The sequence below is a fragment of the Saccostrea echinata genome, unplaced genomic scaffold, assembly GCF_033153115.1.
Source record: "Saccostrea echinata isolate AGI-Se365-2 ecotype Australia unplaced genomic scaffold, CSIRO_AGI_Sech_v1 ptg000040l, whole genome shotgun sequence".
Classification (NCBI taxonomy): Eukaryota; Metazoa; Mollusca; class Bivalvia; order Ostreida; family Ostreidae; genus Saccostrea; species Saccostrea echinata.
Genome location: NW_026889789.1, coordinates 6,836,379 through 6,862,386, shown reverse-complemented (window position 1 = coordinate 6,862,386; position 26,008 = coordinate 6,836,379). Strand labels below are relative to the sequence as shown.

The 26,008-nt window shown below is 33.1% G+C and overlaps 1 protein-coding gene across 5 annotated transcripts in view; it reads right to left on the bottom strand.

The window, feature by feature from the left end:
- The window catches only part of LOC133200593 (uncharacterized), an 89,426-nt gene that overhangs the window by 26,663 nt on the left and 36,755 nt on the right, over positions 1 to 26,008 (bottom strand). Inside the window, exons 32-74 of one of the 5 annotated variants that reach the window (XM_061336381.1) lie at positions 25,727 to 25,861; positions 25,436 to 25,537; positions 25,098 to 25,223; positions 24,583 to 24,694; positions 23,998 to 24,069; positions 21,961 to 22,256; positions 21,646 to 21,783; positions 21,246 to 21,472; positions 20,764 to 20,960; positions 20,322 to 20,369; positions 18,374 to 18,519; positions 17,897 to 18,104; positions 17,326 to 17,591; positions 17,148 to 17,234; positions 16,877 to 16,984; positions 16,563 to 16,649; positions 15,781 to 15,807; positions 13,925 to 13,989; positions 13,389 to 13,592; positions 12,702 to 12,782; positions 12,493 to 12,562; positions 12,133 to 12,256; positions 11,701 to 11,799; positions 11,379 to 11,479; positions 11,099 to 11,248; positions 10,917 to 10,991; positions 10,618 to 10,788; positions 10,245 to 10,403; positions 9,875 to 9,982; positions 9,432 to 9,598; positions 8,951 to 9,137; positions 8,515 to 8,622; positions 8,102 to 8,241; positions 7,855 to 7,983; positions 7,512 to 7,718; positions 7,050 to 7,190; positions 6,465 to 6,861; positions 5,116 to 5,341; positions 4,033 to 4,077; positions 2,439 to 2,576; positions 2,060 to 2,140; positions 1,312 to 1,544; positions 386 to 427 (exon numbers count right to left, since the gene is read on the bottom strand). In XM_061336381.1, coding sequence (XP_061192365.1) covers positions 386 to 427; positions 1,312 to 1,544; positions 2,060 to 2,140; positions 2,439 to 2,576; positions 4,033 to 4,077; positions 5,116 to 5,341; positions 6,465 to 6,861; positions 7,050 to 7,190; positions 7,512 to 7,718; positions 7,855 to 7,983; positions 8,102 to 8,241; positions 8,515 to 8,622; positions 8,951 to 9,137; positions 9,432 to 9,598; positions 9,875 to 9,982; positions 10,245 to 10,403; positions 10,618 to 10,788; positions 10,917 to 10,991; positions 11,099 to 11,248; positions 11,379 to 11,479; positions 11,701 to 11,799; positions 12,133 to 12,256; positions 12,493 to 12,562; positions 12,702 to 12,782; positions 13,389 to 13,592; positions 13,925 to 13,989; positions 15,781 to 15,807; positions 16,563 to 16,649; positions 16,877 to 16,984; positions 17,148 to 17,234; positions 17,326 to 17,591; positions 17,897 to 18,104; positions 18,374 to 18,519; positions 20,322 to 20,369; positions 20,764 to 20,960; positions 21,246 to 21,472; positions 21,646 to 21,783; positions 21,961 to 22,256; positions 23,998 to 24,069; positions 24,583 to 24,694; positions 25,098 to 25,223; positions 25,436 to 25,537; positions 25,727 to 25,861 — 6,030 coding nt within the window. Of the gene's footprint in view, positions 1 to 385; positions 428 to 1,311; positions 1,545 to 2,059; positions 2,141 to 2,438; positions 2,577 to 4,032; positions 4,078 to 5,115; positions 5,342 to 6,464; positions 6,862 to 7,049; positions 7,191 to 7,511; positions 7,719 to 7,854; positions 7,984 to 8,101; positions 8,242 to 8,514; positions 8,623 to 8,950; positions 9,138 to 9,431; positions 9,599 to 9,874; positions 9,983 to 10,244; positions 10,404 to 10,617; positions 10,789 to 10,916; positions 10,992 to 11,098; positions 11,249 to 11,378; positions 11,480 to 11,700; positions 11,800 to 12,132; positions 12,257 to 12,492; positions 12,563 to 12,701; positions 12,783 to 13,388; positions 13,593 to 13,924; positions 13,990 to 15,044; positions 15,075 to 15,780; positions 15,808 to 16,562; positions 16,650 to 16,876; positions 16,985 to 17,147; positions 17,235 to 17,325; positions 17,592 to 17,896; positions 18,105 to 18,373; positions 18,520 to 20,321; positions 20,370 to 20,763; positions 20,961 to 21,245; positions 21,473 to 21,645; positions 21,784 to 21,960; positions 22,257 to 23,997; positions 24,070 to 24,582; positions 24,695 to 25,097; positions 25,224 to 25,435; positions 25,538 to 25,726; positions 25,862 to 26,008 lie in introns of all 5 variants that reach the window. The other 4 variants (XM_061336380.1, XM_061336382.1, XM_061336384.1 and 1 more) reach the window with 4 other exon arrangements.

The window sequence follows — 26,008 nt, the reverse complement described above, 5'->3', positions numbered from 1 at the left end:
AAATGTCCTTGGTATTAGAACATGACAGCCTTAATTAATTAAATAAAATTGAAATTGAGTTAAAGATCATGTTGAGACCTGATAATCAAAGCTAGTAAAAATACAGAAAGGTTTAAATTTATAATGAACTGAAAATTAACTTCGCACTTCAGTACTCAATGAAATATACCCAAAAAAATAAAAAATAAAAAAAAAAATCAAGGCAAAGAAAAAGACCAAATTTTGAAGCAGGATTGTGAATTGAAATGTGACGTACCTACAAATACACATCAGCTAAGACATGCTAGATTTGACAACCAAAACACAGCATTGTTTACTTCAGAAACATAAGGTCAAAATTACAAAGCTACAACATAATTTGTTATTTGAGGACATGCCCACAAACCTTTGGCTGAGGAGATGGTGTCATTTCTGACCTCCGGAGCCGCTGTTATGATTGAAAAAAAACATCAGAGTTCACAAGTCACATTAGTTCGTTATTTGTGATATGTATAAATTGTGGTAAAATGTGATTATGTATGAAGTTTACCACCACCAACTGCTTTTAATAATACTTTTGTTGAAAGGAAGAAAAATTAATTGTTGAATCATTCTATGTCTTACGAAATATTTTAACTTTTGAATATTCCCTTCAACATTATTATTAAATAAATCCAATCTTTGATTAATTTTATTATATTCACCAGTTGCCAGGTTTTTTTGCTGTTAATTATTTTTAAAAATACCAAACCTTATTTTTCAAAATGATTATAAAATTAGAAATGTCAAAGAAGAAAAAAAGAAAAATAAAAATAAAGCCAATTTAACAGCTGAATACTCATAACTTTAAAATACAAAAAGCTAATTATTACCCTTTGTCTGCGCAGAAAGGGGGAATTCCTCTATCATATTGTAAGAGAATAAGTTTGTTTTACACAATGATTCTCCATAACTTACAAAGTCTGAATGTACAGAAGTTTGAAAACAAATTGATTTATTTTTTTTTTCACTTTGAGTTAATCTTATTGATATCGATCCTAAATAAGTTGCTGCGTTTAATGATCATAGTTTAAAAATAAAAGGTTGTCACTTACACATAAAAAAATGCCAGTATTTTGCAACATTTATTATAAAGTTGAGCCATACAGTGAAAAAATTAATTCAATTTGCTAAACTGATGAAGAAATAAATCATGAATTTTATTTGTCACAATTGCATTTTTTAAAAATGTCGATTAAGTAATATTACTCATTAAACACAATTATTTTGAATATGTGAGGAAGTGCATTATATTGTGAGAATACACTGTATAAGGTTTAAGGAGATTCTTACCTGCTCTTGGTTCTCTTTCTGTTGACGTTCATTTTCCTCAATCTCTCGTTCCAGCTCATGCAGTTTCTCTAGTGCCACTTTGAGTGGGCCACACAGACGAGTGTACTCAACAATGGCTATAGTGTATTGTACCAGAGTGGCACAGTCTTCACTGCTGTATTTGGCACTGGCAATGGTGATTCCTTTGGTGCCATCTGGTGATGGAGTTCTCTTTTTGGCAGCAAATGTTGTGTCTAAAAGGAAAAATTTTTCAGTAACCTCCATCTCAAGAGCTCAATTAGTTGTATGTGTCTCATAAAATTAAAAATAGTCAAGCTGATCAAAACTGTCATGAACAAAACATTAAACTCAGCTGAGCAAAAGTGTACAGCATATGGCCTTTTCTTTCTTTCAGAAATTTTGTTTAAACATTGAATATCAAAAGGACCTCGATATTTTACATGCAGTAAAGAATACTGTGAAATCATCATTGTTCGTGGGGGATCAGTGTTCGTGGATTTTGTGGGTAACCCTTACCCATGAATTTCCATCCCTATGAACATTGAAACACACATACATTTACATGTAGCACAGTAGAGTTATTTATCTTAATAAAATATGCAAGTTACCCATGAAATTATGTCCCCATGAACCAGTAAAATTTTGGTTATACCTAAGAACACTGACCCCCTGCACAATGATGATTCCACACAGTAGTCTATATACTATACAAGTAGTAGATAATGAGTTGATCCATTATATTCCTCACCCTGTGCATTGTCCAGTAGAGTTCCCTCCCCTGTGATCCCAAGCTGACCTTCTCTGGAGACTGCAAGGTAACTTTCCACAGCTGAAATCAATTAAAGCATTGCATGAACACCATTTTTTTGAGAGGGAAAAGGGGGGGGGGGGGGCAAAGACAACTCTTAAGAATGTAAAGTTTTCTTTTGTCCTATTCACAAGAAATTTAAGCATTTCTTTAAATCATGCAATAGATTGAAATATGCTGTTCATTCTTTCAATATCTCCACCAGAATTTCTCTCATCCTCAATTTTCACAGAGATCCTTAAATTATTGCAATTGATTCCTGCATCTTTTCAGTATTTCAAAATAATGACCACAAAAATTGCAAGCAATTTTTAATTACCCTTTCGAACATCCTCTGATAGGCCATCTTCCCATGATACATTGTGCAACATGTCTACAAACTTGGTGGTGTCACTCATTGTCTGCTGCATAGCCTTCCACTGGGCACGGTCAAACTTGTCACCGGCATCCTTCTTACCTGAGAAATAGAACAAACTGATGCAATTACAAATTCAAATATTGTTTATCTGTTGCTTTGGAAAAGGCAAATGTGGTTGAAATGTGCTTGATTCCAAAATTTGATACCATTCTCTAAAGATTCTTAAAAAGTGTGGTTTTAAATAAAAATGTGCTCATTTATTGACTACACTTCAACATACTTTAAATATTTACTTAAAGGAAATAAAATGTCTGACAGCATAGTCAATCAATGTATTATATACTTTTCACATCAAACCATATATATATACCTGTCACCAACAAAAACTGATAACATTCACACCACCTGTCACCAACATTTTTTCCATTTTTCTTAATAAAACTGAACCATTTCAAATTTTTTTTTTTAATACAAGGTTAATTTTTACACTAAATGTTATCGTATCATATCATTATGTGCCCTTTTATGCCCTTTGAATTAGAAGAGAAACCACTCCTTGGCATGGAAATATAAAATTTGTACTACTTATTTTATTTTTTCAATATCAAAATTTCGAAAAATTTATCCTAATATGTAAAAAATGTATGCAGTCTTAAGCAAAATTTGGTCTTATTTCTAGCTGTGATTACAAAAGAGCATATGGTGCATTTAAACAAAGAATATTCTATCATGTGTATTGCATTCCTCTAAATAAAGAAATAAGAAAATCAAAAAATCAAAAATGCTTTAAAACATAATTAAAGCAGATATTTCACTCTTCTATCAAATATTGAAATAATTAAATTTCATATGCACAGCTCCATGATAAAGAGACACCCATAATTATAGTCTTTTGTGTACTATACAGTCATGTTCATATACTGAATGCTTCAATCTTGCAAAGCATACATACAATGTATACTGTAAATGCCTTTAATTTCACACATTTGATATTTCACAATTTCGTATGTTGATACATTTCACAATGATTTTTAATTTCATGGTCACTGTCGGACTGAATTTCTCTTTACTATTATACATTTTGGAAATTTTTGGCAAATTTGTAAATTATTCTTTAAAAACAACAAAAGTTAGGGTAAATTATTTAAAATGAACATATCCTGGAACTAAATTAAACTCGCCATTGTTACTAACTCAGGTTTCCAATTGATTTTCAGTTATTTACTAATTTTACTGTAATGAAATAGAGATTTTAAAGTGTGTAGATAACTGGTGCACCAATAATGTGTCAACAATATTCATGATGGCTAAATTTTCGTTGAGATTTCTTTGATCACTAAAATAGTAAAATTAAAAACACAGCAATGTATTCTACTTATACAGTATACAAAATGCATATATACCATGTAGTATAAATTACTCTATGGCAAAAGATAGCACAATCAAATACAATTAAGTAGCAGTCAAGACATTAATTCACAAATAATAAATATACAGAAACATATATATAAAACCTTTACTTCATTGTCAGCTAGCTGTTTAATACTTATAATACCTTGTAGGACAGTTCCTGCAGAACTACGCGCTGATTTCTTGCGGTCTGTGGAGAAATGAGAAAACACTGACCCATATCCAGGACAGACAAGTCAACCACATACCAGGGTGCATGATACCAGAAAATGCTACTAAATATTGAACCACCAACAGTGACCAGAGTGAAATACAAAACCTTTTTTTTTCTTATTTGAAATATTCTTGAAAATTAAAGCACATACCTAGTGATAAAAATTTCATAAAACTTTGAACTTTCAATTTAAAAATTTGCAAGTCTAAATTTTCAAAAAAGCATGAAAAGACCAACTTGAAGCCACAATAGCTTTTCTTTGTGTTTTAAAACAACTAGCTTCCTATAATTTGTACATATAAAAGATTGGTGTTTTTCATTAAAGTTCTAGCTTAGTGGTATACAAATCATGCAAGTACCAAAAATATTTCAGTTCAACTGATACAAATTTATTTCTTATTCCAAAATCAATATAACTTTCATGTGAAAATGATAAATAAAATTAATATGAAAGTAATGGATGGATATTTGAAACATAAACCAAAGTAAAATGGGTGTAGATATAAAAGCTATGTATATAGTAGTGAAATTAAAATATTTTTTTCATACCATATCCATACTGGGATTCTAAATTAACACAAAACAATCAGGTGTGAAACAGGTAAAATTAAATATATAATTACTTCTCCCTGCTTACCTAAAACTTACTATTAAAAAAAGGGCACTATTACAGACTTCTAATGCAAACATATTGTAACTATCATATGATAACATGTCTCAATCACCTATATTTTGACATCCCAAAGTTTTTTTTAGAAATAAATTACTGGTATATATTTTAAGTTTTTGACCCCATCCTTCCTTAAATTTATAAAATCCAGGTAAAAAAAAATTTTAAATTATACAATTTATCAATTTCAGCCACTAGGAAAAAAGTTAATATCTATTTACACCCTTCCTTTCAGAAATCCAAGGAAAAGTCCACATCGCTCACTTTTGAAGATCAGAAAAACAGTTTTGTTCCTCCAACCCGATTTCATAAATAAATGAACTAAAAATCTTTGATCCACCCACCTTTTTTCACTCCTATTCTGGTGCTGCTAGAGCTGGAGGACATTCGACTGGACATCTCCTCTTTGCCGGTCAGTTCCCTGGCCTCATACAACCGCTGTGAGGGCAGACGTTTCCCAATCAGTATCATGACCATCTCCATTACCTGTCCCACCAGTACTGGGGGGTTACCGAATCCCCTCAGTCTCTCAATACTGGCTCTGTCCACCTTGCCCTTCCATATCAATACCTGACAATTAATATATACATGTTTAGTAGCATATTCTTCAGAACTGTTACACGACAATAAGTAAAAATCGGTAGAATCAACTTTCACTTTAAACTGTGTTTCTTGATAAAATTTAGGCTAGTAACTGCCAATAAAGGATATGAACCAAAGGGTTCACAATAAGAGTTACACATCACTTGTAGATAACATTATTACAAAATATATCAAGATGTAGCAATAGATATAATTAATCATAATCATTTGTAGGAATTCAGTAGCTAAATTGGAGATATCTTTCCCATCTCACTTGTTGTCTAGCATACTTCAGATTCTGTCTCTCACCTGTTGTCTATCATACTCCAGATTCTGTTTCTCACCTGTTGTCTAGCATACTCCAGATTCTGTGTCTTACCTGTTGTCTAGCATACTCCAGATTCTGTCTCTCACCTGTCTAGCATATTCCAGATTCTGTGTCTTACCTGTTGTCTATCATACTTCAGATTCTGTCTCTCACCTGTTGTCTAGCATACTCCAGATTCTGTCTCTCAACTGTTGTCTAACATACTCCAATCTCCATCTCTCACCTGTTGTCTAACATACTCCAGATTCTGTCTCTCACCTATTGTCTAGCATACTCCAGATTTTGTCTCTCACCTGTTGTCTAGCATACTCCAGATTTTGTCTCTCACCTATTGTCTAGCATACTCCAGATTCTGTCTCTCACCTGTTGTCTAGCATACTCCAGATTCTGTCTCTCACCTGTTGTCTAACATACTCCAGATCCTATCTCTCACCTGTTGCCTAGCATACTCCAGATTCTGTGTCTCACCTGTTGTCTAGCATACTCCAGATTCTGTCTCTCACCTGTTGTCTAGCATACTCCAGATTCTGTTTCTCACCTGTTGTCTAGCATACTCCAGATTCTGTCTCTCACCTGTTGTCTAGCATACTCCAGATTCTGTGTCTTACCTGTTGTCTAGCATACTCCAGATTCTGTCTCTCACCTGTTGTCTAGCATACTCCAGATTCTGTGTCTCACCTGTTGTCTAGCATACTCCAGATCCTATCTCTCACCTGTTGCCTAGCATACTCCAGATTCTGTCTCTCACCTGTTGTCTAGCATACTCCAGATTCTGTCTCTCACCTGTTGTCTAGCATACTCCAGATTCTGTCGACACTCCTCCACCTGTTTCTGGGCCTGGGCGTACTCCTCTTTGGCCACTGCCTGCCGATTCTTCAGCTTGGCCTCCCTCATCTTGTCAAACTCCTTGTCGTAATCGTCGTACTCCTCCTGCAGCAGAAGTTCCTCTTCCTCCTCATCCTCACTCTCTGTCATGTACAGCTTCATGTGGGCTTCCAGGTCTGTGCCCTGGGTGACCCGGGACTTCAGTTTCTCTAATGCTGTGGCTTTGGAAGTCAGCTGCCGCATCAGATTGCTGGTGGTCTTTTTGGCATCATCAAATTTTGTGGTGATGGTTTTGATTGCCTTCTTCATGATTTTTACATCATGACGTGTCTGATCCAAAGTGTTAAGGACTCTCCTGAAAAGAAGAAAATACTTGCGAGCTACATAAACAATGTAAATAAAATGAGTGTTTTCATCTTAGTTTTAATTTAATCAACTGTTCATTTGATTATTTTGGTAAATTTCTCTATCTCAGTTTATTGGGATTTTCTTTTAACACTTTAAAAAAAAAACATTGTTAAATAGAATGGGAGGAAAACTAACTTGAGTTGGTCCACAGTCTCAGTTCTCTCCTGAGATTTCAGATTGTACAGGAACTTAAAGGTCTCCATAAATCTCCTGTAAGTTGTTGGTCCTACGTAAGTCTCATTTTTAGCTTTCATGTCATCTGATCTGTGCTGGAGTCTGAAAAACAAATCAGAGATGGTGAAGTTGTGATCATTAAGAAATCATTCAAACATTAAAAACTTTCCTTCAACTGTGGCAAATTTTCAACCCATTTCTTGCAGGGATGGTAAAATTGTGACTGTTTATCATCATGCATGAACAAAGCATACAGATAACATTTAAGTGTTTTCGCTATCCCGGTTTAAGAACCTTCCTCAAGAAAAACATACAATATATTTTTCTTCAAAGATTGTACTACCAGGAATCCTTTTTTTGAGAAGTTAACTCACAGAATTGCCCCCACAATCAAACAAATGATTAAATCTTAGAGAAACTCACTTGATTCTCTCTTGTAGTATAACCTTGGAATAAGGCAGATTGGGAACCTTGGCTGGTAGGAATTTAACAATTTGTTGATCCTTCTTCTTCTCGACCTTGACCTGATTAATGTTGATCTCCTCACTGAGGTCACCTGCCCAAGGTAACTGTGCACAGTCCCTCAGGACAAAACTGTGGATGTTGGCCAGACATGAGGTCACCTTGTCACTGTGTAAAGAAAAACAAAGAAATAAATAATCTGTAAATCTTCTACAAAGAAATAATTTGATGAGAATATATTTTCTTGCGTTTCAGTGAGTGAACAATTGAGAAAATACATAGGGATTAAATTACAAAAATGTACCTGAGATTTTCAAACTCTTCAGTGAGTTGGTAGCGAGTGATGAAATAAGAGGCCTCTCCCAGCAAGGCCTCTTGAGGCCAGTCACACATCCAATTGATGGCACAGCCACTTAACAAACCAGGATACTGGCTGCAAAAGTTAATCAAAAATAATTCAATTAAGAGAATTTCTCGTGGCTGTAATATTTTTTTCCCAGTATTAATACATGTAATATATTTCCTACAACTTAGAATCTCAAAATGAATACCTTGCAGATATCTTAAGAAGATTGTTCATTGGCTGAAGGCACATCAGGATATGCAAATTACTCTTCACTCTTGCTACAAAGAATTTCATTGGATCAACTGCTAGACTGGGAAACTCCCTCTTCATGGATGGACCAATGGCCTGTTAAAATGATTCATTAATACATTTTATACTAAATGAGGTAGCTGTTGCTCCTTAGCAAAATAATAAAGATTTCATATGCAAGACACGGAACTGTTGGTTCATACAGAAGAATATGTTTATTTCATCTCTAGAAAAGAAAAGTTTATACACACAAGTCCAACAGAAAATTCTATTGAACAAAACTTATGTTTTCTTGGCATGAAGAAAGTTAATATAATCATTAATATGTAAAATGATTTTTTTTTGTGCTCTACTTTGGCCTAATTTTACCTGTAGAAGTCCCTCCATTTCATCATTAGTAAACAGGTGTGGGTACTCCCCACTGATCAGAAGACTGTTGATGGCATCCAGATATACTGGGTCCTCCAAGTCTCGGGCCTTTAACAGGAAAAAATTATACAGGACATTAGCACTATGACCAAGGAAGCTATAAATTGCAACTCCATTCTTACAGTTATAATACCAGCTGTCTAATCTGACACCTTTGCAATCCATTTCACTGCATATTAACTCCAAAATTATTTTAACTCCCACTTTACTATTTTCCATGTTTTTTTACATAATGATTGTGAAATTTGACACCCTGTGTATCCTGATACAAAATTTGTGTCCATATTGTATTAAATAGGTTTACTGTATTTATTAATCAAACACTTTTCTACATGGTCAGTTTTTGTACAAGGGATTAATTTGTGGAAATACTCACAGTGAACATGAGAGACAGGATTTTGCCCTCAGACCCACAGAGTCTTACAGCAGACCTCAATCCATCGAAGAAGTTGCTCCTCTTGGAGGTGTCCATTTTGTGGATGGGGACATCTGCCACATGGAGGGCCAGTTTACACAGGGTGGCCAGGTGTGACCCCACCGCTCCTATTACCAGCATGTTTCCTCTATACATATTATAGAAAAGAACTTGAAATTACTCCAGAACAAAATTTGAAAGAGTCATTATGAATTTTTTTTTAAATCTACAATATCATTCAGATTCAAACTGTAATTTTCATCTACTTTCATGACACACAGGAAATAAAGGGAAATGCTTTATACATCAGTCTATAGCGTAGTGAACTTTACAAAAAAAGAACTAAAACTTATTTGAAGATTTCCATAACTTGACCCATTAATGGTACTTTAATCCATAATTATATTTCAAGTGTTTAACCTTTGAATTTTTAATTACTGACCCATGATGGAAGCTGAGCACCCTGTGCATTCTGATGATGTGGGAGATGATGAAATCAGACAGCATGACATCCAGTCGTACATTTCCAAACTCCTCGTTATATCGAGTCAAGTGAGTGTTAAGACAGCTGTGGACGTCCCTCAAGTTTTCAATAGGTTGGAGAACCACCTAAAACAGTAAAACAATGTTTCTTATTAATAAGTCTACTATCCTCTCTTTGAAGATTGAGTCATTTAAGATTTCTGAGTTCTGTTTGCTGAGTTTCAGAAAGTAAATAGACACTTGATGAGAATTTTCAAAACTGAAATATTGCAATTGAAAATATCCATTTAAAATCCAATTAAAATCAGATGATATATCCCCACAACTTCCCCTGTTCTGTAATGACAGATTTAAATGAACATCAGTATGTGCTCAATGGTGGATCCAAGAGTTGTCTCCTACCTTGATGTGTTTAGTGCCAACAGATGTCACAGGCCTCTGGTACAGCCTGGCATCAGTGGGGAAGGTCACAAAGTACTCCATGAATGGGTCCTTCAGGTTGGGCCAAGCCTGCAAAAAAAATTCAGTCACATATTTTTTTTCACCTGTATATTATAACAACCAAAGGAAACTTTTTTCTTGAGATTTATTTAATATCCTTCCTTTTAGTTAACTGTAAATCATGTGTTATTTACGATAACTTTTCCATATAATTTGATGAAAATGCTCCATAATGAAATTCTTATATGAATGATACCAGAAAGTCACTCTTATTAGTAATGGTACACAAAAGGTGTACGTTCAAGCTACATAATCAGAATATATTTATTACCTGATCCATGATTTCCTGGATTGTGGTGTCAAACCAAATTAAGTCAGACGTCCGACTCAGACGATCGCGGATGATTCTGTGCATCTCGTGTCGCCACAGTGATATGACAGGGATGAGAGTCTCATCTGCCCTGCTCTCCTCTGGTAATCTCTTCAGACACTGTAATTATATTAAAAGACATAGGTAATGAATTATCATTCACATATTAAGATCAGCTTGCAATGTGAAGTCTGTTTAAATTATGCTTATGTACGGAAACAATTTTTGTGAGTATGCATCAGTATTACTGATCAAATTCATCTCTCAATTCAAGTATGTTACAATTTTTTTCATGTAAGCTTAGTGACAATTCAAATTTGTAACTGAACCTTACCTGAAAACAAGTTGTGATGTCCTTGAGTGTAAACAGATAGTGTCGTCTACCACGCATGGGTGAAGGTCGTAGGACATTCTGTAGAGCCTTCAGCAGCTCACATGAAGCCTTGACCAGGCTATTGTGAAGGTCAATGTCAAGTCCTGGGCGGTCTCCGTCTGTCATGTTTACCTGTGACAAAAAAAAAATTCCAATTTTAGACATTTATACCCAGAGAAGTTTTACAGGGTTTTTTTCTTTATGAATCAACTTAAATACTCAACCATGACTTCAAAATATTTCATTTTACAGTTTCTTACATCCAGAATTCCATGGACAATGCTCTTCATTGCTTCATCTTGTGGGGTTGGTAAATTAAAGACTGCAAAATGCCTCTGTCAAAACAAAATCATAAAACATTATAACAGTTTCAAAGATACACAATAAGTACTGATTCCATTATATAAAAACGTTTATGATGGCAGTAAAGTTCTCTACTGACCAGTAGCCTGTCAGATAGCTGGCGGCTGCTAACACTGGCCTGCTCGGACATAGACATTGCCGAGATGATACTCAGTCCCTCTACTGTCTTCATCTCAAAAGGCTTCTGTAGCTTACACAGGATCTTGTCATCCAACAGCTGGCGCAGTAACTGTTCAGAGAAAAACATCAGTTAGTGTGGTGGATCATGGATTTAAATCTTATAGGTGCTTCCATATTACTTTAAAAAGTCTGTTAAATATTCTTATATGGTGAAATACAATATGTAAATTTGATCCTACCTCGTTACATCTCTGCACATCATATTCATCAGGCACAGGTAGATTGACATCATCAATGAACACTTTCAGTTTCTTTTTGTCTTTGGCTCCATATACGAAGCCTAAAATCAAATATCTTTATGATTAGTATGTACGTTATATGATAGCCAATTGGAGGGTACAATGTAGGAGGCTTTAAAGTTCTAACAAAAGTTGTTTTTTTTTTTCAAATATGTTGTGATTACAGCTGTTTCATTTAATAATCAAACAACTTATTAAGACTGCTTTGAGAATAAAGCAATTAAAACTGAGACACTATAAATCATCTTAGGTTTGTATAGACCTTGTCTGTGATAGATGTTGGACTCTAGGAAGCTCTGGAGCTGTTTGGCTGAGGAGGCTCCAGAAAACACCAGTCTCTTCCACACAGCTGCCTGCGGGTCTGAAATCAGACAAAAATAATTATAAGAAGACACTTTCAAAAATCTAATTTTAGATAATAGGACTAACAAAAATTCATATTTCATTTGTTCTCTGATATTGCTATTCAAAGCAATCTACCTGAATATGTTGATCAAGTTACTTTCAATTGACATTTACTTTCCCCAAACAACAAAAAAAATATGAATGGCTCTCGTTATCTGCTATCAGCTATTTTTTTTTTATCAGCAAAATGAAATTCTTACACTTTATATTCTACCAAAACTTTCATTTTGTTACAGCAGCGCCCTGTTGGTTACAAACATAGTTAAGGTATGTCCAGATAAATGGTTACCTGATCTTTCCATGTAGTCTATAAACTCCTCAATAAGCTTGGTTTTTCCAGAACCATTTGCTCCCACTAACAGGACGTTGAGGCCAGAGAAGGAGGCAAATTCCATTAGGTTCCGTGTTCGAATCTATAAGCAAGTATCACAATGAAATTGAAGTTAATGAGCAAATCTCTAATTCTTGAAAGAACTTCAAGACCATCAAATTTATTCTAACTGTAGGTAATGTATAATAGGTAACTATTAATAAATTCAATCAATCTGCCATTTACAAAAAGGGAATTTGCTGATTAGCACATATCTTGTCATTTTTCACAGAAATAAGTAGAACCAAGATGTCAAAGACATTTAATATGGCTACTCACAGTGTCAACTGAAGGTACAAACACTTCTCCCAGCATGTCCTGATTGTCAGAATACACAGCCTCTGGTAATCTACAAAAAAAAAAAAAATATCAATAATCAAAAATACCAAAAACTTTGAAATATTGAGGACTGGTATAAATTTTTTTTTTCATCAATATCCATTTACAAAAAAGATAAGTCTTTCCAACCCAAAAGGGAAATAACTCACTTGGAAGTCCATGGATCCCATTCTCCAGATTCATCTACATAGTAATCAAACACACAAATGTCTCGGTCATCATCTGGAAGTCTGCAAAATACAAACCAATCTTAATGCTCATTTAATCTTACCCAGTGACAGAGTGAATGGTTCAACGGTTTTGAAGACAAAGAGTATCAATGATGTCTTTAAATCTTAACTGGGAGCATTAAAATATGTGAGGCAAAATTTTAAATTTATATTAAAACAGGTTACTTCTATTCACACATGCAATATACTCTTTTTATCAGACATATACATGTACTTAGTTTTCTTTTAAAAGGTAAGGAGCACGTTAGTTAAGCTGAACAAGAAGTTTGTCAGCCAATGCTCACTAGTAATAACCCTGCTCTAATGTGAATATATGCTTTCGTGAATATACACAAGTTGCGACAGAAATTTGGTACAGACAGATGCATGGATAAACAGGAAGTTGACATCGGATTCGTAAAAAAATGAATCCCATCATATGGCATGCCAAAACAAAGAGTGTGCTAAAACTTAAAGCATCTGCCATGAGTAGTTGCTGAGAAAACTGCAAAGGAAACTTTAATACAAACAGACACACAATTGGGAGACACACAAGCGTAAAACAGTATACCCCCCTCTCCTTCGGAGTGTGGGTATAACCAAAGAAACAGAAACCAAATCATTTACGCATTAGAAAGGTTCTTCAGGATATCGCTGAAGGACTTCCTATCCACACTGTCCAGCAGTCCTCCAAACGTCCAAATGAGGCAGAACAGATAGAGACGCTCGATATGAAGTTCTCCCCCGATCTCATTATTATTGGCCAACATTGAACTGAGTAGTCCCAGACATGTCTTAAACATTCCCACCAGAGAAAGCGAGAGACGAGGTCTAAAAAAAAATTTTCAATTAACTTTAATTTCATTGATATTCAATTAATTCACATTTTACTTTGTTCCACCTTTAGTAAACTTGTGGAGGTTTATTGTGAACAATTATCATCAATTACATACTGCACAATTATTTTGAAAAGATGTGGATTACTGGTAAATGATAAGTTGATATATCTAAAGGTTTAATTTTGTCATCAACTTAACACAAGCAAATCTTTCCAAGTTTTCAGGCAAGAACATTTACCTTAATTAATTACCTGGTAATATGAATTATTTTCTATTTGAATATATAAACAATCCTGAGATTATGTGCATATATTAAATACTTACCTGGCTTCATTGAGTACAAACTGGGAAATAGGGTCCAAAGTCTTGGCAAACGCTCTTTGTAGTACCTGAAAAGAAGAACTTTATATTCAGAATACTGAAAAAAAATACTCCAATGTTTCCAAACCAGTAGTAAAACAATATTTACTAGAGAAATTATATGAAAACTTAATATATACTTTTGCTGCAAGAAAAACAGACTTGGAATAGTGTGCGAATTTACATTTGTGCTTGCCACTTTTAATCTAATACACTGATGTGAATTTTCTACAAAAACACACGTGCTTATTTAGTATATACCTAATACCTGTAAAATTTCCTCACTCTTAATAACAAACTTATAGTCTCCATTTTTAAAAATCTGCAGACAAATTCTCAAACCCAATTATCTTATCCAACAACTAATCAGTTTAATTGACATTTGTGTCCCTTGCCTTCCATTATCATTGTAACGATTCCAAACTCCCATTTCATATACTTTTACCTTACATTACTTGTTACAAATTCATTTGACTTTGTGTGATCCTTTTGCTCTCACTTCAAAAACAAAGACAACAATATATTTGCCCAAAAGAAACCCCACACGGCAAGCCTTTTTTTTTTTTACCCCTTCCACGGTTTTGATTGGTTCTGGGTCATGGGAGTCACCTGACTCTGGCTTTTTTTGATACTGTCAATTTAAGTGATGAAAGTGAGAAAAATAATGAAGTATGAAACACAAAGGTACCACAGGAAAGTTTTACAAAATCACTATAAACACCAGGATTGTGTGAGAAAACATTCAGTATCATATTTTTACTATTGGCCTTAAATTCCTAAAAAAAATTCTAATTATGAGGTATAACTACATATCATATTTTCACTAACAAAAAAAAGTTATGAATAAGGATCAACTATGCATCAATATACATGTAATACAGTGCATTAACCTTTTTTTTTTAAACCAACAATCCATATTTTTTTTTTAATAATTAAATTTTAAAACTCACTGCATATTATGTGATTGAAATTAAAAAGTATATCTAAAAGAATCTTTGTAAAACTGATGCATCATTGATTGAGCAAGGTCACTCAATATCTTCAAAAAAAGATTGAATTTCTATTCAACACCATCACAACTTACTGTAACCAAAATCTGGTAAGCCATCTGCCCCTAAAAACAAGTATTAAAATGTCCCACCATGTTAATAAATTAAACCTGATTATTACAAGTAGCCTATGTTCTTAATATCTATACATGTAGCTTTTAGCATAGTTATTTTTGCTGTGGTTACTCAATTTGCAGTTTACTAGCTATTTTGGTTGGATATTCATGCTGAAGTTAACTCAATGATTGACTAAAACATTATTTTCTAGCAAATGATTGGTTTAAGACTTACATTTTCATTAGCTTGTTAAATTGTTATTGTATATGATAATATTCAAATAAGATATGATAATGATCAATGTCTTCCACAAATAAATGAAAAAAAAAGGTTCAGATAAAAAAAAATATTAATACAAATTATTAAATTTCAAAGAGAATTTACATGGACTTACTTAATTTTCAAAAAAGTAAGTATAAAAGTTTTTAAAAAATCAAAATTTTTTTTTCAATGTGGTATGAAATAATTCTAAAATGTAATACAAAAAATGAAAACTTAAAAAAAAAACTGTGATTAATGATAATAAAGAATTCATATTAATTATTATGTACTTTAAAAAAAAAAGGCTCAACAGAGACCTATCCCAGGTATAAGAATATCTTTATGGTAGAAAAAGTCCTTCAACCAAGGGAGTTATATATAGATACAGCCATGTATAGAGAGGATACCCTAATCTTTATATAGATATGACATCATAATGCTGACTGCTCTTACCCTGGTAAATTTGTGATGTGGAACATTCTGAAGCAAAATATTTATCAATCAATCAAAGTTTCTCTTTCAAAGGTTAGTATTTAATCAATCTCTGCACCTATGGTGTTATTGTATCAATTAAAAAAGACAGGCCAACAATTTTTGGTTCCTCACTTTAGAAGAAAAAATGTTTATACATGTATATGTCTTAGCCCAGTTAAAAAAAATTTAATATTAACAAATATTTATATGACATTTTGTAAATGTAATCAGTTTATAAACAAATACATGTATAAATACACAGCAAGCATGGTGTTTAAAAATGCATACATCCCCTCCCAGAGGAGATTTTAAATACCATGAGAGGAACCAAATAATTATGTTTGGGTGGCCTCCATTTTAATCATAATGTGACACTAAAAACACAAAATACAGTGACAAACACACATTCTTACCTGCTCCTAAAAAGCCATTGAAAAAACACAATGTGGGATTAGAAACAGTATGTACATGTTATATGTGTAACATAGGAGAGGATCTAACAATTTTGTTAACTGAGAAAGATCAAAAGTTTTCTTTTCATACTGTAAATCTTTATATTAATTGAACAGATCAAAAGATACAAAAATTAAAATTTTACATCAAGAATCATTACTCAAATAAAAGAAAATTGTTAGCAAAGTATAACAAAGCTTTAGTAATGTCTATGTTTCAGGAAGTTTTAATTTCTAAATATCAGAAACTGTGAATTCAGATACTGAAAAATATTCTTTACAAATTATTAAAAAAATGTCAATACTTACATGAATTTCTTGAGGAGTCCTACTTTCCAGCCAAGCATCTGCGATGGGTTTCCATCCCAAGATATCTTTGTCAATATATACAATACCCTGCAAAGGTTTTCATACATCTATTAATAACCATTCTGGATTTTGTGTACCTTGTGGATGACTAACGATAAGTTGTTTATATAAACAAATTATTAAATAAAAGCACAATTATGGTACATACTGTACAAGGCAATCATGGAAAGTGTTAATTTAAAACTAAGTTGTGTTGAATTTGCCATATCATTACTTATTAAATACATTTGTATAAAGAAAAAATTAATATGTACGGATCGGGAGACAGAGGCTGGGGAGGCACTACTTAGGTCATCTGTCTCAAAAATCACAATAATGTTATCTGACAAGAACATCTTGTCTCCATTCTTCAGATGCAGGACCTAAAACACAAAATAAATAACATACAAATTTGAAGTTAATTTACAATGTATCATGTCATAATACTGGGTCAAAAAAACCATCCTAAGCTTATTCAATTAAGTGCATGATATATAATTATATATAAAATATATCACCATCAATTATTTTAGTCTATATAATTACCTTGTCTCCATTCAGAATGGGGTTGAAGTTGTCCGCCCAGCCTGGGTTTAAGGGGCCATCCAAACAGAGCCATGTTGTGCTCTGGTTCTATTGACAGATAAAAGAAAACATGTAAAAATGGTACATAAGCAAACCAATAATTTCAGAATATTTTAATTTCTAAATTTTTTGTTTTTACCCTGTTGGCTTTTCTACAAGCGGAGGTGAAGATACCGTCCACCCAGTCGTTGTTAACATTGAGGTACCCAAACATGAGTTGACAGTCATCGACCACCATTGGGTTAATCTTGATGAGTTTGTGTTGGTTTTCCTGTATGTTCCCTGTGGTTCTGCTACCCTGGGACTGCCTTGAGGTCCCTGCCTGGTTAGAAAGACTGAGGGCATCCACCAGAGTTTGAATACAGCTGCTTTTACCACTGCCCGGGGGTCCTGCCACTATCACACCTACAAAATATAACAGGCGTCATAATGGTTAACATTCATCTCTAACTACTGTGAAATCAATATTTATTGATGGGAACCAATGTTTGCAGATTTAGTGGTTCACTCTTATCAATAAATTAATTTAACATGATCCATATGAATTATAAGACTAAATACGTGTAACTTGGTCAGTGTATTGTTTCATGAAATCTTCTATACATATGAATGACAAACCAGAAGTCTCTGATGACACTGTAGCTCTACTGGTACTTATAACAAAGGAAGAGAAAAGTAGCACTTGGACTTCAAACTATGACATTTCTTACCGTGATGGACCTTGGAGATGTTGTACAACTGTTTACAGCGTTCTATCCATGGTTCGTGGGCCACAAGGCCTTTTTCTACACTTTTCTGTTTGAGAATCAGTTCCACATCAAAGCCTCTGGTTCTGGCCGACGGAATCTGGTGAACTGCTGGAGGATCAGGCAGACCAGCAAACACATCATCCAGAATGTGTTTAAATATCTTCATGTTCTGTAAAATTAGAATATACAGGACTATAAAACTCAGCAACTTTTAGTTCTCATCAACTGACTTTCATCAATAATTTTCAATTTCAACTTTACATTTTTCCGCACATTGTACAAAGTGCACCATCTTTTCCATTCTCTTTTAAATCTCACTCCACTTAACAAATTAAAATCAATTAAATATTTTTTGAGAAAATCTATAGGACTGGTTTGTTATTCATTTTATTGAACAGGACAGTGTTTTACTCAAAATTTCTAGAAAATGAAACCTACCTGATCAGTAAACCTTGGTCCAATGATTTCTTTGATGGTTTGGGCTACCAGGGCATGTTCCAATTTCCCTGCCATTGTCAGTGGGTTGGGGGTTCCAGATTTACGGTTAATACCCCCTGTGGACATTTTTATCCCACTAGCAGCCACTGAAATAATCCAAAGAATTGTTCCACAATATAAAATTTAACAACCTTAATATGTATTTATAAAGATTCTATATCATGATTAAGATTTAAAGTTTATTTGAGGTAGACTGAATTTATACTTTGTATAGAAGCAAATAAAATTTGGAAAAAAATCACAATTCTGGAATGTTGAGAAATTTAAAAAAAAAAAATGAAATTTCCATCACCAGAAATTTTTTCCAAAAGAAAGCTAGCTGATTGTTAGGTTTCCCAGTGCATTTTTTTTAACTACATAATTGTAAGTTATATGACAGATTCAAGATCCCATAATCTCAAGACATTAGCTATAAAGCACCCCTTTAACCTGAACTGGATGAGAAACATTTAAATTGAATACTTGAGGAACTGACGTGTTGTCATAACCGTCAGATGCTCCTTAGTATGTATAAAAAGGCTTTATTTGATAACATTTGAATTTTTTTTATCATTATTATTTTTTAAATGCAGAATCAAGATATTTAAATAGCTATTAATAAGCATTGCATTTGACACTGTCAAAGATACATGTATTTGCAAGATATCTACCGGTAATAATTGAATCATTAGTGTTTTTCAATATAAATAGTGAATACAAAAGTAAGCATTAGGACATCATTATCAATGCTTATAATTCAGAATTCTTTATAAATGGATCGAGTGTTCAGATTGTTAGAGAGTATAGAGTAACAACATTCATGACGTATCAATTACTAGACGTAGAATTGTTGTTGAGGTTATGTGTGTATACCATGTGTACCATGTATGGTTCCTCTACGGAAATGAACGACATGCGATTCACTTGATTCAGGTTCCTCAGATATTACTATGTTTGGAACTGCAATTTGAATATTCATGTCTATACAATTGAATATTCATGACTAATATTCATGACCAAGCTTTGACTTATAATTGAAATCACTGACAGCTAGTACAATCTCTAATTTAGACATGCATACAATGACAATAATCTACATAAAAATTAAATTTAATAATTGAGTCAGATTAACATGTAACAAAATAATGAACATGTGAAGTGAAAATACACAGAATAACAAATGTGTGATAAATAGATATACTGTATGTGCTATATATAAAAAAAATATGTCATTAATTCAAATCTGCTACTCAAGTAACCAAAATCTAATTATATAATAAATTACATCTCTGAAATAGATGTTTTTAATAAAAAAAAACAATATGCTGATGATACATAATATTAAAACTATTTTTATAGAAATTGTTTATCAAATGTGAAAGTTTTTTTAAGTAATGCGTGATATAATGATACATGAGAGCCAACATGAATAATTAGACTCTGATGTAGATTAATGAATTCAAAACTCCAGATGCTTAAGTTTTAAAAATGACCTCCTTCATTTGAATACACAAGGAAAGCCCTGCCATAACTAGATTAGATAAACACATTCTAGCAACTGTCACTGAGCTAAGTCTATCCTTACCATTAAGAGAGGCAAAGTATTGTTGGACTGTTCCAATTAAAAAGAGGAGAAATATTCAATCATTTTGTGTTAGTAACACGTACATTGAAAAAATAAAACACAGTTCTTTTAATATTCTCAAATGGAAATCTCTGAATTTCAGAATTCTGGGTAGCTTAAATAGCTTATGCATTCAAAAATAAAAAAAATAATAATAATTAAAAAAATGTCCTTTTTTTTTTTAATTTTGCAAGCATGCATCTAAAATGTTTCCAAAACATCAAGAAACTGCGAAAAAAGAACTAGAACAAAGTAACTTCCTCAATGGTGATAAGTTTCTCTCACCACTTAACCTTCCAGGGGGAAAGTAATAGGAAGGGTTTGGCAGAATTCCTAAAATATGACTCTCTTTCAATTGTTATGAATACATTTTATCATAAAATTTTTTAAAAAATTTAGGCATGATTAACCTCTAATGTAAAATTTAATTTATAAATATTACTGAAGATAATTTGTTTCAGTGTGCGATAAAATGGGCCAGATTTTTAACAAGTTATTTAAAGACTTTGAATGAAATCACCATGTATATTGTTAACAGAAATACGGCTAAAAATATTTTTAATAAGGGTTCAAAATTAAATCAATATTTATGACATCAATATCACAGTTTTTAAATATCTATAAGTTTCAGAAAATTTATCAGTTGAGCCTAATCAAACACTCTCCACTCTTTAGCATGCATTGTGATCACAAGTTCTATAAATAGAAATAGCCTATTTTTGCATACCTGTGACACTCTGCTGGGGGTTAGCTACTTTGGATGGGGCCTCGGAGGCCTGACTGTCTGATCGTGAAGTTTCCCTATCTTTGGCCTCAAGTCTGTCCACTGATTTCTCATCTCGGATAAACTTTCTCTTTTGTGTGGCCCTCTTCAGAACCCCCACAAGTGTGGCTACACTGAAGTGATGGTGGCAATCTGGTGGCCTATACAATCATATAAAATATTAATTTACTTTATTTCATTTGAATCTTATCTATAATACAAAAACAAACAAAAAACAGATGATTTACCATACAATAAAATGAAACTTTCAAACATTCTATTGAAAATGTGTCCAATTCAAAAAAAAAAAATCAATTTGAGAATTTTTCAGTGAATACATAGAATATTTAATCTTTTGACTCATATTCATCTGGGGTCTGTATTTCAGATATTTAAGTATCATCTGGTGTTACTTTCTGTAAAACCAGATTACACATAAAACTCACAATTCATCCTTGGCCAGCTGTGCCAGAGCTTTAAGTCGTGCTCCCAGCACAGTCGGAGCCCTGAATCCCATGGCAGCACACTTAGCCTTTAGAATGAGACTGAAGTCGGGCTTGACAAGGGAGACCATTCTGAACAGAGATCTGACATCAATCGGCAGGTTACAGCCCGGAGGTGTGGCTTCCTTGTTGTAGGTCATGTGGACAGCAAAGGTCTTCTTAATGGAAACCTAAAAAACAAAACGCAGCAAAATATTTAACATTACATCAAAGTGTTGAATATGTCATGCACATAGTACAGTCTCAGTCTCATCGAGTCCGAGATAATGAAATTTGACAATAGTTATAAAATATATATCTAAATTTGCTTTATACAATATATATCATGAAAAAAATTATTTACCTCCTGCCCATCACTGAGTGTAGCATATGGTTGTCTGGATCTGAGGGCATTTATAACTGCAGTCATCTGGTCCAGTAGGACTGCCATAGCTTGTCTATTCAAACTCTGAACCTCATCAAAACAGCACCAACAACCATCCTACACATCAAAAAGAGAGTACAGATTAAATGTATGACATGTACAATTTATAATATAAAATAAACACATACTATCATTACATGATGTCAATGCATAAAATATAATTCACTATCCCTTCTCTTCTCTATCCAAATATCGATCATTTTAAATAATTGTGTTTCTGCATTACTCAATTACCATGGCAGTTCCCTGAACAATCTTGCCCATGGCACTGGTATCTGACTCGGAGGAACACTGGAATGTTCCAATGTAATGTCCCAGAACATTTGCTAGACCCTTAACAGTTTCTGTCTTGCCAACCCCCACAGGCCCTGACACACAACTTCCTTGGTAGTTATTCAAAGCCTGTGACATGGTCAAAAAGCATCGCTCCGTGACTGGAGTTAAGGCCACTCCTGCGTTTGTTCCATAGAATTCATTGCCGTAGAAATAAGGAGTGTCTAGTATCCAGATGAGCGGTTCGTGTTTATCTTCTGCAATGGAAACCAAAAAATGGAATTAAAAATGATTTAATATTTACCCAGAAATTCAAGTATTTTTTGTTATTTTGTTCATGTTAAAAACAAATTTATAATGCAGCAGAATTTTTTTTGTTATAGTTAAAAAGCTTGAAATATTAAGTAAAATTAAAAGCTTTTGTTTTTTCATAAATATCACAAAATGTGTATTACTAACAAAAAGTTTTATTGCAAGCACAAGTATCATTCTTTTAATATTACATTTGGAGGTTAGATTTTATTAATTTTTGAATTTTGTAGTCAACAAACTAAAAGAATATCAAGATTAAAGAGAACAGAAAAATCAAAAGATTTATGTTCAACTGTAAGCAAAACAGAACCGATGACTTTCATATATACAAAAGTTATTTCTCCTTGTCAATCTTGGGTCCATCTGTGTATGCTATCGTTTTTCCTCAATAATAAAACCATCTTTCTGTCACAATATCTAACAAGTGAAATCTAAAGGTACAATTGTATACAAGAAAATTTTTGCCCCCATTCTTTTTTTTAGCCCCTTCAACCTCATCACAAATAGGCAAAATCAAAATGGGGCAAATTCAATTAAAACAGCATTTGTTATGTATATCTTTTCACAACTTTGTCCAGGCAAAAAAAAAAAAAAAAAAAAAAAAAAACTTTAAGCTCTTATTTATTATGTAATCCTGTTTTCTTTGTTGCCCCATACAATGCCAATATAGGAATGGTAAAAAAAAAAATTGTGAAGATTTCAAATACTTATAGAAAAGTTACAAAGCTATGATAGAGTGAGAAAAAAAATCTGTTACACACAGGCAAAGGGAAATAATTTGTATGACAAGAAAGTCATCTGTAAATAAATACATAGCTTTTTTCAAACCACCACAATTTATGTCAAAGTGATAAAAATAGGGAAAAAAAATCAAACACACTGCTATAGAATTAAAAGTTAAATAATTGAAATACAATATACATATAGAGTGAACAAGCATTTGGTATTTAAATCAGGAACATTACATTTAGTGTTTAATATGTAAACAATCAACAACAGGTGAATATGGGCAATTGCAACATAAGGGTTGTATATGTGTCTTTTTTTTTTTTTTAAATGGAAATAATTAATCTAATTAGCCACCAAACTTGCTGGCAAAGATGAACAAAAACATTTTTTACCACTCAAACTCATTCGTGTGTTTTGTTTTCCCGGAGAAGCTGCAGATTGAATTATAAAGATACATTTTTCCCTGCACAATTTTTCTGAAATCACAACTTTGATGTTCACACTTCAAAACTGCTAAAATCTGACCCCAAAGCATGAAAAGCTTGCCTTTACACTTAAGTAAGCTTCTTGGAATGAAGGCGTAAGAATTGAGAACCATGTTAAACTTTTTTTCTCAATTTCCATTAAATGAAAGTGACTCGGAATTGATTAGACTTATCTGTAAACTAATTGAGCTGAAAAGGAGTAACTATATATATTTATGTTAGATTCTGTATCTAAATGGAGGAGAACAAAAAGCTGATTATTATAATACTAGTGAAAATTATAATTTTGTCATCCTTATTTCAAATAAAATTAATATAAAATAAAAAAAGAATAAAGAAAATGTTGAAGAAAAAAAAAATAAAAATGCACTTTAATAACTGAGGGTACTTTGAAAAGGTGAAACATAAAAGCTAAGAAATAATATGATTGCCCAACACCATTTCTTTTTTTCACCATAATAATCCTGCTTACGTATTGAGAGGTCACTCAAACTCGCTTCCGTTTTAATATCTACCGACTCATTATCTAGAGTCTCATCGTTAGCTAATTAAATCAAAGATACAAAAAATCAGACTCATTTTTAAACAGTTGTCAAAATTCTTTACGACATATTCTTTTTATGATAAGGAAATTTATTTATGATATTCCAAAAGATAAAAAAGTTGAACATCTGACATATGAATTTTGTTTTTCTTTCCTAATTTTACTTCTATAAATGATTTCTTTTTAGAAATATGAGATAATGTCTTCCATTACTAATACTCAATTCATTGAAATACTAACTGACAATGCACAAATTGTAAAGATATGTAGCAGTACATGTACAACATTTATGTCATAGTTTTCTTTTTTATGCAATTCTGATTTTTCCCTTAACAGTGACATTTAACATTTTGGCAGTCAAAAGATTAGTTGTAATTTACTGTAACCTCAAATGCAAGAACCCTTCATTAAAGATTTAAATATGGCACTTTTTGACAGAGTCATAATGATCACAAAAACCTAATCTCAAGATTAATTTCACATTATGTAACAATGAGATGTTCAATGCCTTACCAACAGGGTGAAAGTAACATCTAATACACCTCCTCCATTCAAAATCTGTTGGCTCTCTCAAGGACTTTCTGTTGCACATATTCTCTAGTACATCTCTTAAATAAAGGGATTGCTGGAAAATTTGAAGCAAATATTTTTCTTATCAAAGTCATTAGCAAGATCAGTCAAATACAATTCTACAATGTACAAAAAAAATTTGTCTGTTTCAAAGTACTGTTGAACTTCTGTATCTTGAACATCGATATCTCGAAAACCTTGGCTATATGTCAAAGTGATTTTGAACTCCTAACCCATTATTCTATAAGTTTTTTACCCTCTGTATCTCAAATCAATTGATATCTCGGAATTTTTCTCGGTCCAATTGAGTTCGAGATAACAAGATTTGACTGTATCTATCAGAAGTAATATTGCATGGCAATATGACAACAGATGGCAGATCATCTTAACTTCTCATATTGAAGTTTCTTGGACTATTTTAATTTCAAAATAAGAAAATGATCATTTTAAAACTTTACAGCAATCATGGACTCCAGCCTGGCTTTGTGGAGAGGTAACATGGGGTCCTCCAGAGTCCTCCATGCCCCTTTAGTCAGGACTGTGGTCAGTTTGGCCGTGGAAGCTTGGTACTTCTTCATTGTGTTCTACAAAAAACAATTACCACTACTAGACTACAATTAATAAATTTCAAGAAATCTGTTCCTTTTATAACAAATAAAAATACCATGTCCAGAAAAGTTAAGATATTTTAGGGGGAAAAAATCAGAAATGTTGAATAGAACTGGAATGAATCTTGTCTCTAAGGCAAAGAGTAAATGATTCCTTTTTTGTGTAATGATATCTGTTTAGTACGTACATGCTGCAGTGCCTTGCGGTCGTACTTTAGTTCCCCTATCCCTGCATCACATTCTCTGGTCCAGTAATACAGCATTCCTATTCTGCAAACTTGTGCTGGGTACTGCATATAGGGAAAAAAATTCTGTGGTCAACTGAATCGTAATACTTTCAAAGGAAAGCATAATTCTGCCCTCAACAAGATTAACAACAAGATTAACAAAATTAATTAAGAAAAGAGAGGCTATTAATTATTAGGTTGCCTGACTGAGCACAGAGACAGCTAGGTTTATGCCCCCTGCCCAGCACTGACCTTGGATGCCCATTCGTCCATCATGACCCCATTATTACAGTCCTGTATGATGCTAATGTTCAGCTCCCGCAGTGTCTTGGCTACGGAATCTCTCAGTCTCTGTAACCACACCTCCACTCCATCATTCAGGCAAACCTGAGAAAATCACAGAGAGAAAATTGATATGATTTGCCAAAGGGCTCATGACCAAGCCACAATATTAATGTTTGATTTTCCAGAAAGAACATTTCTAAGGGCATACTATATCTAACTGAAATTCAATGTTCCTTGGACTGATTTTAT